The following is a 14,305-nucleotide window of genomic DNA, read 5'->3' on the forward strand; positions in this document are numbered from 1 at the left end:
TTATAGATCAGCTGAATATATAGACTTGGTCAACCTAAATACTTAGATACTATGTAAACCAAAATCTGCATAAAATTAGAGGTAGTCTGATGATCATTATGTTTTGCTGTATTTTGTTTTTGAGACTTTTTATATAGCAAAGAGGGACAAATTGGAAAGGCAATAAATAGTGCCATATAAGTAAAGGAAAAGGGCTGTATGTAAAGTGTGCAAAGAACAACATTAGGGAAGTAGGGAGAGACAATGCTGTAGAAATAATACCGTTCTGCTGAAATTCTTGGCAGATATGTTGGTGCGCTTTCTTCTTCACATAATATCAAATTATGATTTGCAGTTACAGAATAGAAATGTCTGATCCTCCTGACGAAGTTATTTTATCTTTTTTTTTTTCCTTGAGGTTTTGAACTACAGTTCCGATTGGGCCCAACTCTTCAAGGCAAGCCCGTTACTGTGTACACAAATTACCCAGCTTCTGGAGAAGTGTTTGATCGGCACAAGTTCAGGACACTATCATGGCACAATCCGACAGGAAAAGAAGATGACTCTGACAAATACTGCAAGCTGGATCTCCAGATTTCTGGGTCATACCAGTACTATTTCAATCTTGGGTAAGTGAATTCTGTACTTACAGCCAAATTGCAGTCTTGCTCCCTTGCTCTACCTTTTAACCTGGCGAAAACACTGTTAAAAATAAAAACGTGTTTTCCATGCATTTTTCAAATTGCAACTAGGGCCTATCTGAATCTGCTAATCAAAGACAGTAGCTATGGTGGTTGTTTAATACTTTCAGATGCAAAGATATTCTGGAGACTATACAGAGCAAAGTTAATCAGTTTTCTGTGAATGTTGGAAAGGCAAGCCATTTTTTACAAGTTTTCAAAGTCAATAGCATTCTAAGTATCTAAATGATCTATTTGTACTTTTTTCATTGACTTTGAACGTTGCTTTTTTTTTTTTTCTTTCTAGCACAGAGGTTCTGGCATTCTCTACTTCACGTTCTTTACTTCCTCCTTTGTTTTAACAGGACAAGTGTAGAGGAGAATGCCAGTATTTGTAATGATTGTAATCTGGTATTCTGAGTTTCTGGAAGGTGGGTCGTTAAATTCCCTTAGGCTTAAAAGAGCATTTAGCTCAGGTCTCCTAATGGAGGTCTTTGTACAAAAGACCTGGGCAGTCCTGCTTTCTTTGTTTCTGTCCATATCCTAAAAAGAGGAACCAGTACTCTGTCTCAGAAAATAACAAAGGTATCTCACTTGTGCAGAGAATTTAAAGCTTAGTTTCACAATTGTATTCTTGTAAGCAAATGGCTTAAGTCCAGTAGAGGGATGATGCCTAAGAGATGGACATATCTTCACTGTTTCCTATTCCAGTGCGCTGCAGTCCTGTTCCCCACCTCCCCACAGCCACTGTATTGGGCCACTGTGTTTTTGAAATAACTGTGCTTGTTGGATTCTCTTTCTGAAACTGACTGGTACAATGAGTGTTTACCAATGAAAATTAATTTTTCCTAGAAATGAAAAAAGTGGTGGAGGTTACGTAGTTGTGGATCCTATTCTGCATGTTGGAGCCGATAATCATGTGTTACCTTTGGATTGCGTTACGCTCCAGACGTTCCTCGCTAAGTGTCTGGGACCGTTTCATGAATGGGAAGATAGGCTTAAAGTTGCAAAAGAAACAGGTAATGCCAATTCATGTATTAAAAAATATATGTTTTTATCTTACGATCACAAACCAAAGTAACACTAAAGAGCCTCAGTGTAAACTGCTCATTTGTTATTTATTTTGTAGACTAAATATTTTCCACTGGATTCAATTTAGTTAACAGATTAAGTCAGTGAAATTATTAAAATACTTGCAGATATGTGAAAATTCAGGAATTTCCTGATATGGCAAACCACTTTTGTTTTATTCTTTTGATTTCAGACAGACTTGGAAGTTTGTAGAACTGACAGGATGATTTTTAAAGCTTGTGTTATGGCAAATTTCAAGGGGATGATTCAGATTAATTTATACTGGTTATTCCAAACATTAGCTTTAAGTACATATTGTAACCATAACTTATTATGCTTCTTTCAGTTAACTTTGGCTGAAATTTGGTTTTGTTATTAAATAAATTACTTCTTATTATGTAGGTTACAACATGATTCATTTTACACCGCTGCAGAAGCTTGGACTGTCTAGATCATGTTATTCACTGGCTGATCAGTTAGAAGTAAATCCTGAATTTTCAAGCAACAATAAAAAGTGCACTTGGAGCGATATCGGAGCTCTTGTGGAAAAAATGAAAAATGAATGGAATATGCTTTGCATCACAGATGTGGTCTACAATCATACTGGTATGAGTTTTCATGTATGTTAATAACCACAATGGTCCTATAATTACATTTCGTTATTTCTCTTAACTTTTTCCCCTTGAACATCTCAAACAGAGGTTTCTCTTTCTCTCTTTGAATCTCTCAAATCCAGGACAACTCTTTACAATTGTAACTGATATGTCTTCATAACAGTTACAAAAGAATTTAGTATTGTTACTGAAAGACTGAATGGAGCCCTTCTTAGAGAGAGTTAATGAACTGTGTATGTGTCTATTGGTTTGTAATATTCTTATTTCTATGATCTGTGATGTGCAGCTCCCATGTAAATGAATGGAATCTGCATTATGAATTATTTAGTGAACAGAAACTGAGTACTTTCTTGTTAAACAGGGTATTCTTGTAGCTGCTCAAAAGTAACTGCTCTAATTTGGATCCAACATGTGAACAACAAACAGAATAGGGACAAGAGGCTAGGATTAAGCAGTGGAGGAAATGTTGCAGCTCAGTCTGGGGCAGGGAGATATCTTTGTGTTTGGGGTGGGGGTTTTTTAAGCACAGATATGCCAATGTATTGAAGGCGTTACTTCTCTTAATTGCTTTACGTAGCTAAAGTTGTCAGTTGTGCAGAGAGGGACAGCAGGTTTTCTTCAGTATGATCTAGTGAAATTTAAATTGTAGCACTTAATCATTTGTAAGTTTGCTGATTATTTGGATAATGAGTTTATTATGATTATGTTTATTATACAGTTTTCATCATATGCTATAATCCTAAAGATCACAATAATTAGCATTCTCATAGCAGAGAGTACAGCAAATGGTTATGTATGTTGGTGTTACAGTCCTTTGAGGCTTAAAAAAAAACCCCTAACCGTAGATATCTGTGAATTTCAAGCTTTATTTGCTTTAGTTCTTTGGTATTGACTACTGGCAAACATTCCTATCCAGTCAGCCTGCAGTGCAGTGTGGGCCCTGTTGTTTGCCTTACCTGTTTGTTGAAAAGTTACTAGGTATAGTTATTGGCTATGCACCCAAGGGAATTAGGCTTTTAAATGTTCTCCCAGTTTTGGATAAAAAAAATTCTTGCAAGTTAGCAACTAGAAGTCCAGTTTCTCTCACATGTGCTTGAGATCCTGTCATCTTTTTACTCTGTATATTTGCGTGCCACCATGGAGAATCTAAGTCTAAAGTATTTATTACACTCCAATATATATTTGAGAAGAAAAATGTCACATTATTACTTGTCTACTTTTGTAGGACTTTTTCAGGTTACAAAGTAATGTTCATTGGGATGAATGACTAAACATTTATTCTATGTTTAATATATGGTGAAAGGATATTTAGTGTCTTCTGACAGGATAAAAATATTCAAATAACCATCGTCCTGTCTTACATCACTGAGATATACTTGATGGCTTTGTTTCCTGCTTTCAAACTTTTAAACTCAAAATCTTTTTTCTCCCCTGTTTGTTGAATATAATCAAAATGTCTTGATTTACAACTGACTCCAAACTTTGTTAAATGCCAAATTTAGCATAAGCAGAAAGATACATTGAAAAATGTCTGAGAAAGGAATAAAGTTGTATATGCCTGTGGAGCTAAAACCTTTTGAAGGCTTTTGAAATGAGAAAACAGTCAAATAGGTTTTTTTGGGTTCTTTTTGTCTGGATCTTGATTAGGTGGAAATTTAACTTTTTTTTTTTATTTTATTTAAATGAACAGTAATTTCTAGTAGTTAAATTAGTTTATTCCTGCAGATTAGGGTGACTTAATTGTAAAATGTGTTTCATAGAACCATCTGAATATAAAAGACACTAAATGTATAGTCAGTTATTTTGAGCAGATAATGGATACTTGCACATCATTATCAATTCTGCAGCACATCTGTATTAAGTGTAAGTTATCTCACAGTTAATCCTCTAATGCTGGTAATTCTCACAGCTCATCACCCTTTAGCTTACAGTGGTTATATCTGTTGGTGGTTTCTGCTTTCTAGCTGAGACCACTGTATAAAAATGGCACTGCTCCCCCTCTGTTCCTGTAGTAAAGTCAGACAGCTCACTTTCAATGTTAAGCGGTTAAACTAAGGTGTTTGGTTTTTACACTGGAAAGGAGAACAGACTGTTGGCACAGGAGAGAGTGGTGGGAATCAGTTTCTGATGTTAATGTCTCTGTCAATCTCTAGTGAAAGTCAGCATCTGTGGCCTGACTTTAAAAGTAATGTACATGCATGTTTTAATTGGGGTGTTAGCAGGAGTATCGTAGATAAAGTTGCAAACCCTGTGGTAACTGGGTAGAGTTACCCTCTTGGGGCTGCCGTTTCCTTCAGGGTGTTCAAACACCCTCAAATAAGAAATATTGTGTTCTCTGGCATTTACTTTTCACCAGAAGATAGAAAAAAGAGAGTTGTTTTTTCTTTTTCTGAGCTTTCACCTGCTGTAATAGTTTTGCTTTTTGGATAAAAAGAGTTTTTTTCAGTAGTGTATGTATTAAAAAAAAAAAAGTGGGTTCTTGTTGGCCTAGAACTGCCTTTAACAGCCTGTGTTTGTTACTGCTTTATGTAACTTTAAAATAAGTATGGTGTTTTCAGTTGTAGGTGGTGTTTAAACCATGGAGTTCTAAATTTCCACAAATGGTTCGACCTTATAAACATGGAATTTTGCCATGTTCATAATGGTCTTGTGGTGTAATGTAAGTGGATGTTCAGAGGAGCCGATCATACTGTAGACTGAGAGATACACTCTTTTCCTTCCCTCTAACATTTTTGTTTGAATTTCTTTGAACTAAGCAAACTTGGGTTTTAAGTGTTGTTATGCTGTAATTTTGAATATGTTAATGGTTCTTTCTTCATGTTCCCAATATAATAATTTGTTATATGTTTTTCACTTGTTTGAAGTACTACTTGTATTTTTTTCTGCTTTGCTAAAACAATGGATTAATAAGACATGGTCTATGAAAAATTATTTTTAAAAAACTTTGTAAGACCTAATATTTTTGTTCTTACATGCTTTGTGCTTTTTTTTTTTTTACATTTAGTTTTTCAGTTGCAGGGATTCATTCAAAAGAATATATGAAAATTATTTTCAGTTAAACTGTATTTAGGACAGTTCCAAAAATTGAAAGAAATTAACTGTTGAGGACTTTCTCTTAATTGTCACACTTCCAAAACCAAAATTCTCTGTGCTGTTTGTGTTCTACTACTACTGTATACACACTCCTGTCTGTATTAGAATATTACACCCATTTTCTAGTTAAGGCTCTTTGCCTTCTCTGATTTAATTCTTAATGTGCAGCATATCTTCTGGTGCTTGTTTGATGCTATGGGGGAAGTTTAGAAAATGGACACAGAGTGTATTGTTTGATCTGAACTAGTTTCATTTGCATGCACCAGACAGTGCACGCTTCTTCCTGTGTAAGACTTGGTGGCATTGCTTCCCACCACTCTGCTTCTTATTAGGTACACAACAGTGTCACAGCTAATTCTTTCTTAAAAGCCCATTTAATTACATTTTTCGTTAATTGTTTCTTGGGTGGTATGTGTGCACTGTTGCTCTCTGGTTCTGTGTGTGTATCATCTGATAGAGTTAAGAATATTAAAAAATAAACAGCTTAGGCCATCTTAAATCTTGGTTTGACCTGTAGTTTTTGGCTTTTAACACACAAAGAGCACTTCACTTGATGTATTTCCTGCAACAAAAATGTAGTTTTTGTTTTTAGGTTTTTTAATGTTTTAGAGTTGGTGGTACTATTGCATATTTTTCTGTAACTGGCAGAAAAGTTTCTCTGAAATACCTGCAATTGTATTTGTTGCAAAACAAATGGCTATGAGTAAAGCACACCTCTGCATAAGACATGACTTTCTATTGGCGTGGAAAACTTCAGTTGAAATGTGACCTAACTATACATGCCATAGTACCCTAACTTCTTGGTGTTAAGGTGTCTGCATAAAACAACCAAGTGTTCAGCTTGTACTTTTTTTTTCCCTCCTCACTCTTTCTTGAACAAGCAACTAACAGTGAATGGCTCAGGATGCATCCAGAATGTGGCTATAACCTTGTAAATTCTCCTCACCTGAAGCCAGCTTGGGTCTTGGATAGAGCTCTGTGGCATTTGACCAATATGGTGGCTGATGGAAAGTATACTGCTAGAGGGGTCCCTCCCTTGATTGAAAATGATCGTCACCTGAATGTAAGTGAATGGCAACTATGTATAAGGTAATGAACACTATAAATAGCTGAATAAACCTTGAATGTTTCTAAGGTTGTGGAATTGCACAAAAAAATGGTGTATACGTTGCAATTATATTTAATGAAATAACCCTTTACTCCTGAATTTTTCTTTAACAATTCAAATGAGCACTTAGCTTTTCTTAATTATATTTATCATCAACATTATTAACTAACATAATTTTTATTTTTACAGTGTGTCCGTAAAATAATTTGGGAAGATGTATATCCAAAAATTAAACTATGGGAATTCTTCCAAGTTGATGTTAACAAAGCTGTGCAGCAATTTAAAACCCTTCTAACGCAAGGTAAAGGAAGGGTATGTTGCTGAAATGTGTGGATTGTATATTTGTAGTTTAAGAAACGTACAGGTAAACTTAACAATAAGCTGGAAAACAAAATAATCCTATTTTTTGCTATGTGCTAAATCTACTGTGCTGATTTAAGTGTACAAGAATGCTTTGAGGGCTAGTAAAGCCATTGAAGACTTTGTACTCCTCCAAAGCCTTTATCTGCCCATATCTTGCTTATGCTAGAATTATAAAAGCTGTATGACTTTTAGATGTAATGCCTGTTTTTACTCTATGAATATTCTTTTCTCTTATTCTTAGGCAAAATGAACACTAAACCTGACCCAAATCAACATCTTCAAATAGTTCAGGACCCTGATTATAGACGGTTTGGCTGTACTGTAGATATGAATATAGCATTGGCAACATTCATTCCACACAGGTATTGTGTTATTGATTAGAAGTTAAAATCACAAGTGAAGTTAAATTTGCAAAAACAAATAAATGAAATTGTTTTCAGATATGGGGAAAATTTAATTCATTCCTTTCGGTTATGTGTAATGCATGTTTTAAAAATAAAATATTCTAATTTTTCTCTGCTTTTAATGTTCTCTCAATAAGCAACGGACCAGCTGCAATAGAAGAATGTTGCAACTGGTTTCGCAAGAGGATTGAGGAACTGAATGCTGAACAATACAGACAAACTAATCACCATCAAGAGCAGGTCTTACAATTACTGTGTTTTAATGCTGAATTGCTTTAAATTGCAAGTAAATGCAGGCATTTCAATAATGAACAATTCCATTACTTTTAGGCTGTCAATTGTCTTGTGGGAACTGTGGTTTATGAACGACTGGCTGCTGATGGTCCTAAGCTGGGTCCTATCTGTAGAAAATATCCCTTAGTTACCAGGTATTTTTTGTTTGTTTGTTTGGAAACTATGAGAATCTATCTAGGGAAAGTGAGTTCAAAGTTCATTAAAAGAATACACTTACATGTACAAGTGTATGTTTTCTTTCCCATGGACAAATGCCTCTTAATTTAAAGCACGATAACTTTTTTAAAGTTATTTTTAAAGATAACTTTTTTAAAGAACGATAACTTTAATTGAAAAAAAAATTAACCAGAGAGCATGCAACAGTATTCGGAGCACATTGAAGGCTTACACAGTGCAGATTGTTATAGGTAGAAGAGAGGTGGAACTAGGAAAGCTTATACCTTTTAAGTTCAATGTACTTGATGCCACTCATGTATCTGAAGGGCTAGGGCTTTAATCTTACACTACCGGCTGACACCAAGATTGTGGCAACACCTGTCCTTTCTCTGTGAAGGCGTAATACAAAATAGAAAGCTCCCCTTCATGTATAGTCTAGCAACTGCTCTTTTTTTTGTGTGTGTGTGTCTGTTTTATCTACAAGCCAGTCCATAGCAGATATTTTAATTTCAAAGACAATGAATTTCAGCTTAGGCTACCTTTTGGGATTGGTTTTGGTTTTTTTAATTGCCTGTCTATTCCATAGATATTTTACATATCCATTCAAAGAGCTAACTGTGGAGGAAGAAGAAACTATGATACATCAGCCAGAGAAAGCTTGTTATTTCATGGCTCATAATGGCTGGGTTATGGGAGATGATCCTCTTAGAAACTTTGCAGAACCAGGTTTGTAAAATAACTTTGAATCATCTTATAAACTTTTTGATGTTCTAGCCAAAGCAAGAAGGATTTTATTTAACCTTTTTTCCATGTGTATTCCTGTGAAGCTGCAGAATAGCAGATACTCAGTTTATAGGACTTTTATTTCCCATTTGGCATACAGATCAACTGTAAGAACTGGGATTTGAGGTACAGTTCTGCAAAGGAAAACCACCAGCTTTCTGCTCCCAAAGTGGGGACATCCTTCCTCCCCAGTTTTGTCATTGTCTTTGCTTATTTTGTACTTTGTTCCAACACCACCACTTGTTGGCATTTCCATAAGACAGTGACACTGTGAAAGAAAGCTAATGCAATAAGAAGGTGTATAGTATTTTACTGTATGAGTGAGCAAAAACTGGATCTCTGAAAGATCTATTGAGTGGCAGTCAGGAGTGAGCCAATTAATCTAAAGTAAGTATGCAGATTGCTTTTGAAGGTGTGACAGGGTATGAATTCACCATGCACTAAAATACTGTATTCTAACTCCTTTGGGGACAGCATTGATACCCAATAAAAGCAAGGTTGACAACTCTTATTTTCAGAGAAGTCATTCACTTTGTAAACTGAATCAAAGGCCAGTTTAATTCTCATTAAAAACATCTAAGAGTTTGTTAAGTCTGATTTAAAAGCTAACCTGATTTTATACTCTAGTATGATCTGGAGTTTGCAAGCATTTCATTTCTGAGAAAAAAATCTGCAGCCCTTTCACTGCTTTTTATTTACTTTTTTTCTCCTTCCCAAGCATGAAGATAATGTATTTCAAAGGTGGTTTTGTTCGGTTGCCTTTCAGCTAATTGCCCTTTGTTCTGGACAGGCTGTTGGGTTTTCCTTCAGTCGCTGGCTTTAGTTAGCATACCTCACTTCTATTAGTGAGTTTTCTCTCTTATTTAGTCTACAGCCTTTTGAATGCTTTATACTTGTGTTATACCTTTGTTTTATGCCACACATGATTTCAACTGAGAATACAATGGAAAAGATGGTATATAAGGACACAAATAGAGGAACTGCAAAACGAATGCAGCTAGTTCTGTAAACGGCTCTTAAAAAATCATGGTGTACATCCAAAGAAAGCCAGTTTTTCTGTCCATGTAGCTATGTTGCCATTAGTGAAGATTAAAGTAGGCTGTACTTAAGTGACTGTTTTTGGAAGTAGTGGTGGCTTACAATCCCTGCTCTTTACTTGCTGGCTGCTCAATCTTGTTGTGCCTTTCATTGTGTAGGCCATATCACTTAGTGGTGCATTATGTGAGCCTTAGGAAATTAGTCTGGCTGAAAAATAATCTCTTTGCTAAGGCAGGATTACATTTCATCTGAACAAGTTTCCTGATCTAATTCAAGAGTCAACCACCAAAATAACTGTGGTGATGCACCAGTATAACTGGTCTAGGAGTAGCAGAAAGCAATGGAGTATCTCTGTCTTACTCATCCTGAGTGGTGCTGTCTATGTTCATGCTTTAATCAGGTTTAGGTAAGATTAATATAAACAGACCTTCAGAAAACTGGTGGCTCAAAGATAATTGTATTTCTCTTGTGGGGTGTGATTATTGACAGTTCCATGATTGTACCTGGATATTACATATTGCAAATAGTGTGGGCTGTTGGTTGGTTTATTTGTTTGGTTTTAAATTATATTACTGCCATTGTTAAATATGTGATTTATATAGGAAAGTAACTTTTTTTAGATATGACTGATTATTTAAGTTTTTGTCACAGTTAAACCTCCATCAGTATATTCTGTAAGTATATTACAGATTAACTCAGATTTAAAGTGATTTTTTTTTAACTGATTGCATCAAAAGGAGGCAAAAATAGTATATGAAACTAGGCTAGATGGAGCATAAATATTTTCTTACACACAAATTATTTAGGGACTTTGTCCATTTAAATGGCCTACATACTCAAGTACTTAGGAAATTTGCCTTACATCAGCAGTCTGCTGTTTATTTATGTTAACGCTCTGAGGTGCTTTTTTGAATTTGGCCAGTATGAACAACCAAACCACAGATTTTGTTTATTTGCTGGTTTTCTTTTTTTTTTCCCCCCCTCAAGTACAAGTTTTTATACTACTTTGAAGAATTAAAAGTAATTTTATTTCAGTTTGAAGATTTATTTCAGTACCACTATAAGAAGTTAAATATTCCCTTGGAGTAGTCTGAAAATATACATCAGTGGAGGGCATATAGATTTTGAGTTGATATGGTTATTGTTGGAATTTTTACTCTTCATCAGTGTTCTACTCTTCGGCATTAGAAAATTAAATACCACAATTTCGTTTGGTGCACATTCTATACTATCTATATACACTATAGTGAATTTTTTTTTCCTTGCAGGTTCAAATGTTTACTTGAGAAGAGAGCTTATTTGTTGGGGAGACAGTGTGAAACTGCGTTATGGTAATAAACCTGAAGACTGCCCATACCTCTGGGCACATATGAAAAAATACACTGAAATCACTGCCAAATACTTCCATGGCATCCGTCTTGACAACTGTCACTCAACACCTATTCATGTAGCTGAGGTACGCAAAACTAAGCACACTTATTATAAAGTAGCTTCTGTCTGTGAAATAAGTCTGCACAGTTGCTGCAAAATCTGCAGGATCTATGTGGCAGAGTTCAGGTGTGAATGAATCTTCCTCATAGCATAAGCAAGGTTTCTTGCCTGGTGATGTTTCAGCTACTTTTAAACAGTTAGTAGAGTAGTGTAGCTGTTGTATCGTTTAATTCTCCACGTTAGCAGAAATATTGTGGATGTGGATGGACCTGGCTAACTTTTTCCTCATGCAGCTATGAACTTAGTGCAATGACTGCCAGTATCCAGTATGTCACTTTCAGCTGGGGTCATTGCCAAGACTTGGCTGAAAGTCTTAGTGTTTCTTTGCCATATATAGTTGCTATTGCTGAATTAAACAGGAAGTGGTTTACTTCCCATGATTTAAAAGTTAGTAAAGAACATGTGCAAAAAGTTTAGTCTGGCAGGCTTATTGCTGAGATTAGTGCTTGTTGTTTACCATGGAGCTGACTGCATTCAGAAATTGTACTTATCTAGAAAATTAGCTTTAAATAGATTTGAGTAGTGCAGGTTGTTAGTGCTTAGTCTTAGCTTGGTTTCAGAGCTTGCCTAAATCTATCGAGAGCTCTCTAAACCAAGTTGATTTGCCCACACAGAAGTTGTATGTGGCTCTTAAATACAGCCACTTCAAAACTTCTGCCATTCTTTCATTTATTGTTACTGTTCTGGGTATGGTAACTTCAAAGGCTTAAACTGAAGTCCTCAGATTTCTTACTTTAACAGGTCTCTCTTTTATCCAATCTTTGTTCTTGCATTTTTGAGTTAAGATTTTTTTTTTTTTAAAAACGTTGTAATTAGCTTCAAATCTTCAGAGAATTTCCTAGAATTACTCAGTCCATTGATAATCTCTGTAAAATATAAACATGGTTTTATGAATGCTAACTGTTAGTAATACCTTTTAGTGAACTGCATATATGAATGACTCATTTATGTTCGGTTAAGTCATGTTAATGATTGCATGTACAAACCTGACAATGGATGTCTTGCATTAAAAATTTATTATGATCTATAGGAGATGCTAGCAACAGCCAGATCAGTCAGACCTAATCTTTATGTGATAGCTGAACTCTTCACGGGCAGTGAGTACATTGACAATGTTTTTGTCAACCGCCTGGGAATTACCAGCCTGATTAGAGGTACAATAAGCAGTTGAAAATTTTGTAGGATTGTCATGTATGGTTTGGAGTTTTTAATGTGAAACTAACATTAGTATGCTTTTTTATATTTTTCTTACATATTTGTGTTCTTTGCTTATGCAATTACCTTTCATTCTTCATGTTCTATTTAACTTCTCCCGTGTTGTATGCTAATTCTTGATTTTGCTTATGTTTGTGTGTCCTCTTGTAACTTTTTTTGTTCCTTAATTTTGGCTTTCTGTTTGTGTGTGCTGCATGGCATTTTTCCATTGTCCAATCCCTGCCTAGCTTTGAAACTTGTCCTTTTTTGTATCTACCTTTCCCCTTTCTGTGGCTTTTTTGGCTGTGCTTTTTGCAGTACATGCTGGACACAGCTAGAAAATTGCGAGCCGATTTGTATGTAGTGGCTGAACTGTTCACAGGAAATGAGGAGCTGGACAATATCTTTGTGAATAGGCTGGGCATTACCTCCTTAATAAGAGGTAGGCTTGCTATGTGTGTGGTCTCTTTCCAACAAGAGATTATAGATGATGTTCTTTTTCCAAGGAAAAGGTTTCTTCTGGATTATGCATTTTACATTTCTTACTCTCTGTAATCAGAAGTACAGTTTCTGTATTGTGATTTTTTTTTTTTAATACTCAGCAAAAAACTCAGTACTAGATGTAAAATAAGAGAAGACATCCTGCATTAAAATAAGAGGACAGAAGGTTGAATATTTCACTCTTATTTTAGCAAGAGAAAAAGAAGTTGTAGCACAATTCTGCTATACAAGTGCTGCATCATGTCTGACTTTTGTTGTGTGAGTTTCTTAAAGCCTCTGAGAGAGTTACAAATCTCTGCTTTTTTCTCCCTTTTTTCCTTAGCTTTCTCCACCTTAATGTGTTCTAGTAAATAGAATACTCCAAAGTTGTGTATCTACACTGAAGAATATAGTTATATGTGGCTTTTTTAATGATTGAGCACACAAAAATAACAACTTTAAAATGCTGCATTAACCTCTCTGTGCGTGCTGTACTCTATGGTAGTTATTCTTATGCAAACACTTACCTGTTTTGTTCTTTAGAGGCAATGACTGCTTATAACAGCCATGAAGAGGGAAGGTTAGTGTATCGTTTTGGAGGTGAACCCGTTGGCTCTTTTGTTCAGCCACGTTTGAGGCCTTTGATGCCAGCTATTGCTCATGCACTGTTTATGGATATTACACACGATAATGAATGTCCCATTCAGGTGAGCACCCAAACTAAAAAATAAACTTTACATTTAATGTTTTCTGAACTTATATTTGTGAACCACGGGAGGGCTTGGTGCAATCTAGATGTTTTTCCTGAATGATACTTAAGAAAAACAGGTTTCAGATCTTCGAGATTTCATGCAGAGAATAAAATTTTGGAACAACTCCTTCTGATGTTCAAGATTTTGTCTTTCAAGGGAAAAAATATATAAAGCTACTTAATAAGCTATTTTAATTCTTTCACTCCAGCTACTCTAAGTGGTTCTGTCTCTCCTTGTTAACCTGTTCTTCCAAGCTACTGTTTTACAGAAGAGAATGAGAGAGAATGGTGGGAATTGCAGTGCTTATTTTTGAGTGTTTCTCTTAAGTTGCTTTTGTTAGTGCATATGCAGTATTTCTTTTTTTTTTTTTTTTAATAATTCTACTGTGAGTGAGAAAATGACTGGCATATGATTAACAATTCCTCTGTTATACTGAGTATGTTTTCTGTATACTGAATGGGAGGGATGAATTACATCTTTGATTCACTATTTATTACGTGTTTATTTTTTAACATAGCACCGATCTGCATATGATGCTCTTCCTAGTGCTATGATTGTTTCCATGGCATGCTGTGCTACAGGAAGCACCAAGGGCTATGATGAACTAGTACCACACCAGGTATGTTTCTACACTTTACTTTAAGTTCTAAGTTACTTTAAAAAATCTAAACTTTATTATTGTCCTAGGAAATATATTTTACCATTGATTATTTAAAATTCCAAGCAGCTTACTAGTTGGTATTACTTCAGATAGTCCAGTTTCATATGAAACCAAAATGATTATATAGTTGTGACCTCCAGCTGG

General features: G+C 35.3%; 1 protein-coding gene across 1 annotated transcript in view; it reads left to right on the top strand.

The window, feature by feature from the left end:
* The first annotated feature begins 401 nt into the window (after positions 1 to 401).
* Positions 402 to 14,305, top strand: part of AGL (amylo-alpha-1,6-glucosidase and 4-alpha-glucanotransferase) — a 31,290-nt gene continuing 17,386 nt past the window's right edge. Inside the window, exons 1-13 of the mRNA XM_029086595.1 lie at positions 402 to 608; positions 1,512 to 1,678; positions 2,133 to 2,336; positions 6,319 to 6,500; positions 6,735 to 6,846; positions 7,150 to 7,270; positions 7,450 to 7,552; positions 7,643 to 7,740; positions 8,349 to 8,488; positions 10,852 to 11,039; positions 12,587 to 12,710; positions 13,292 to 13,455; positions 14,018 to 14,119. Of these exons, the coding sequence (XP_028942428.1) occupies positions 2,141 to 2,336; positions 6,319 to 6,500; positions 6,735 to 6,846; positions 7,150 to 7,270; positions 7,450 to 7,552; positions 7,643 to 7,740; positions 8,349 to 8,488; positions 10,852 to 11,039; positions 12,587 to 12,710; positions 13,292 to 13,455; positions 14,018 to 14,119 (1,530 nt within the window). The 5' untranslated portion in view covers positions 402 to 608; positions 1,512 to 1,678; positions 2,133 to 2,140. The remainder of the gene's footprint in view (positions 609 to 1,511; positions 1,679 to 2,132; positions 2,337 to 6,318; positions 6,501 to 6,734; positions 6,847 to 7,149; positions 7,271 to 7,449; positions 7,553 to 7,642; positions 7,741 to 8,348; positions 8,489 to 10,851; positions 11,040 to 12,586; positions 12,711 to 13,291; positions 13,456 to 14,017; positions 14,120 to 14,305) is intronic.

The sequence above is a fragment of the Antrostomus carolinensis genome, unplaced genomic scaffold (genome assembly GCF_000700745.2).
Source record: "Antrostomus carolinensis isolate BGI_N321 unplaced genomic scaffold, ASM70074v2 scaffold19810, whole genome shotgun sequence".
NCBI lineage: Eukaryota > Metazoa > Chordata > Aves > Caprimulgiformes > Caprimulgidae > Antrostomus > Antrostomus carolinensis.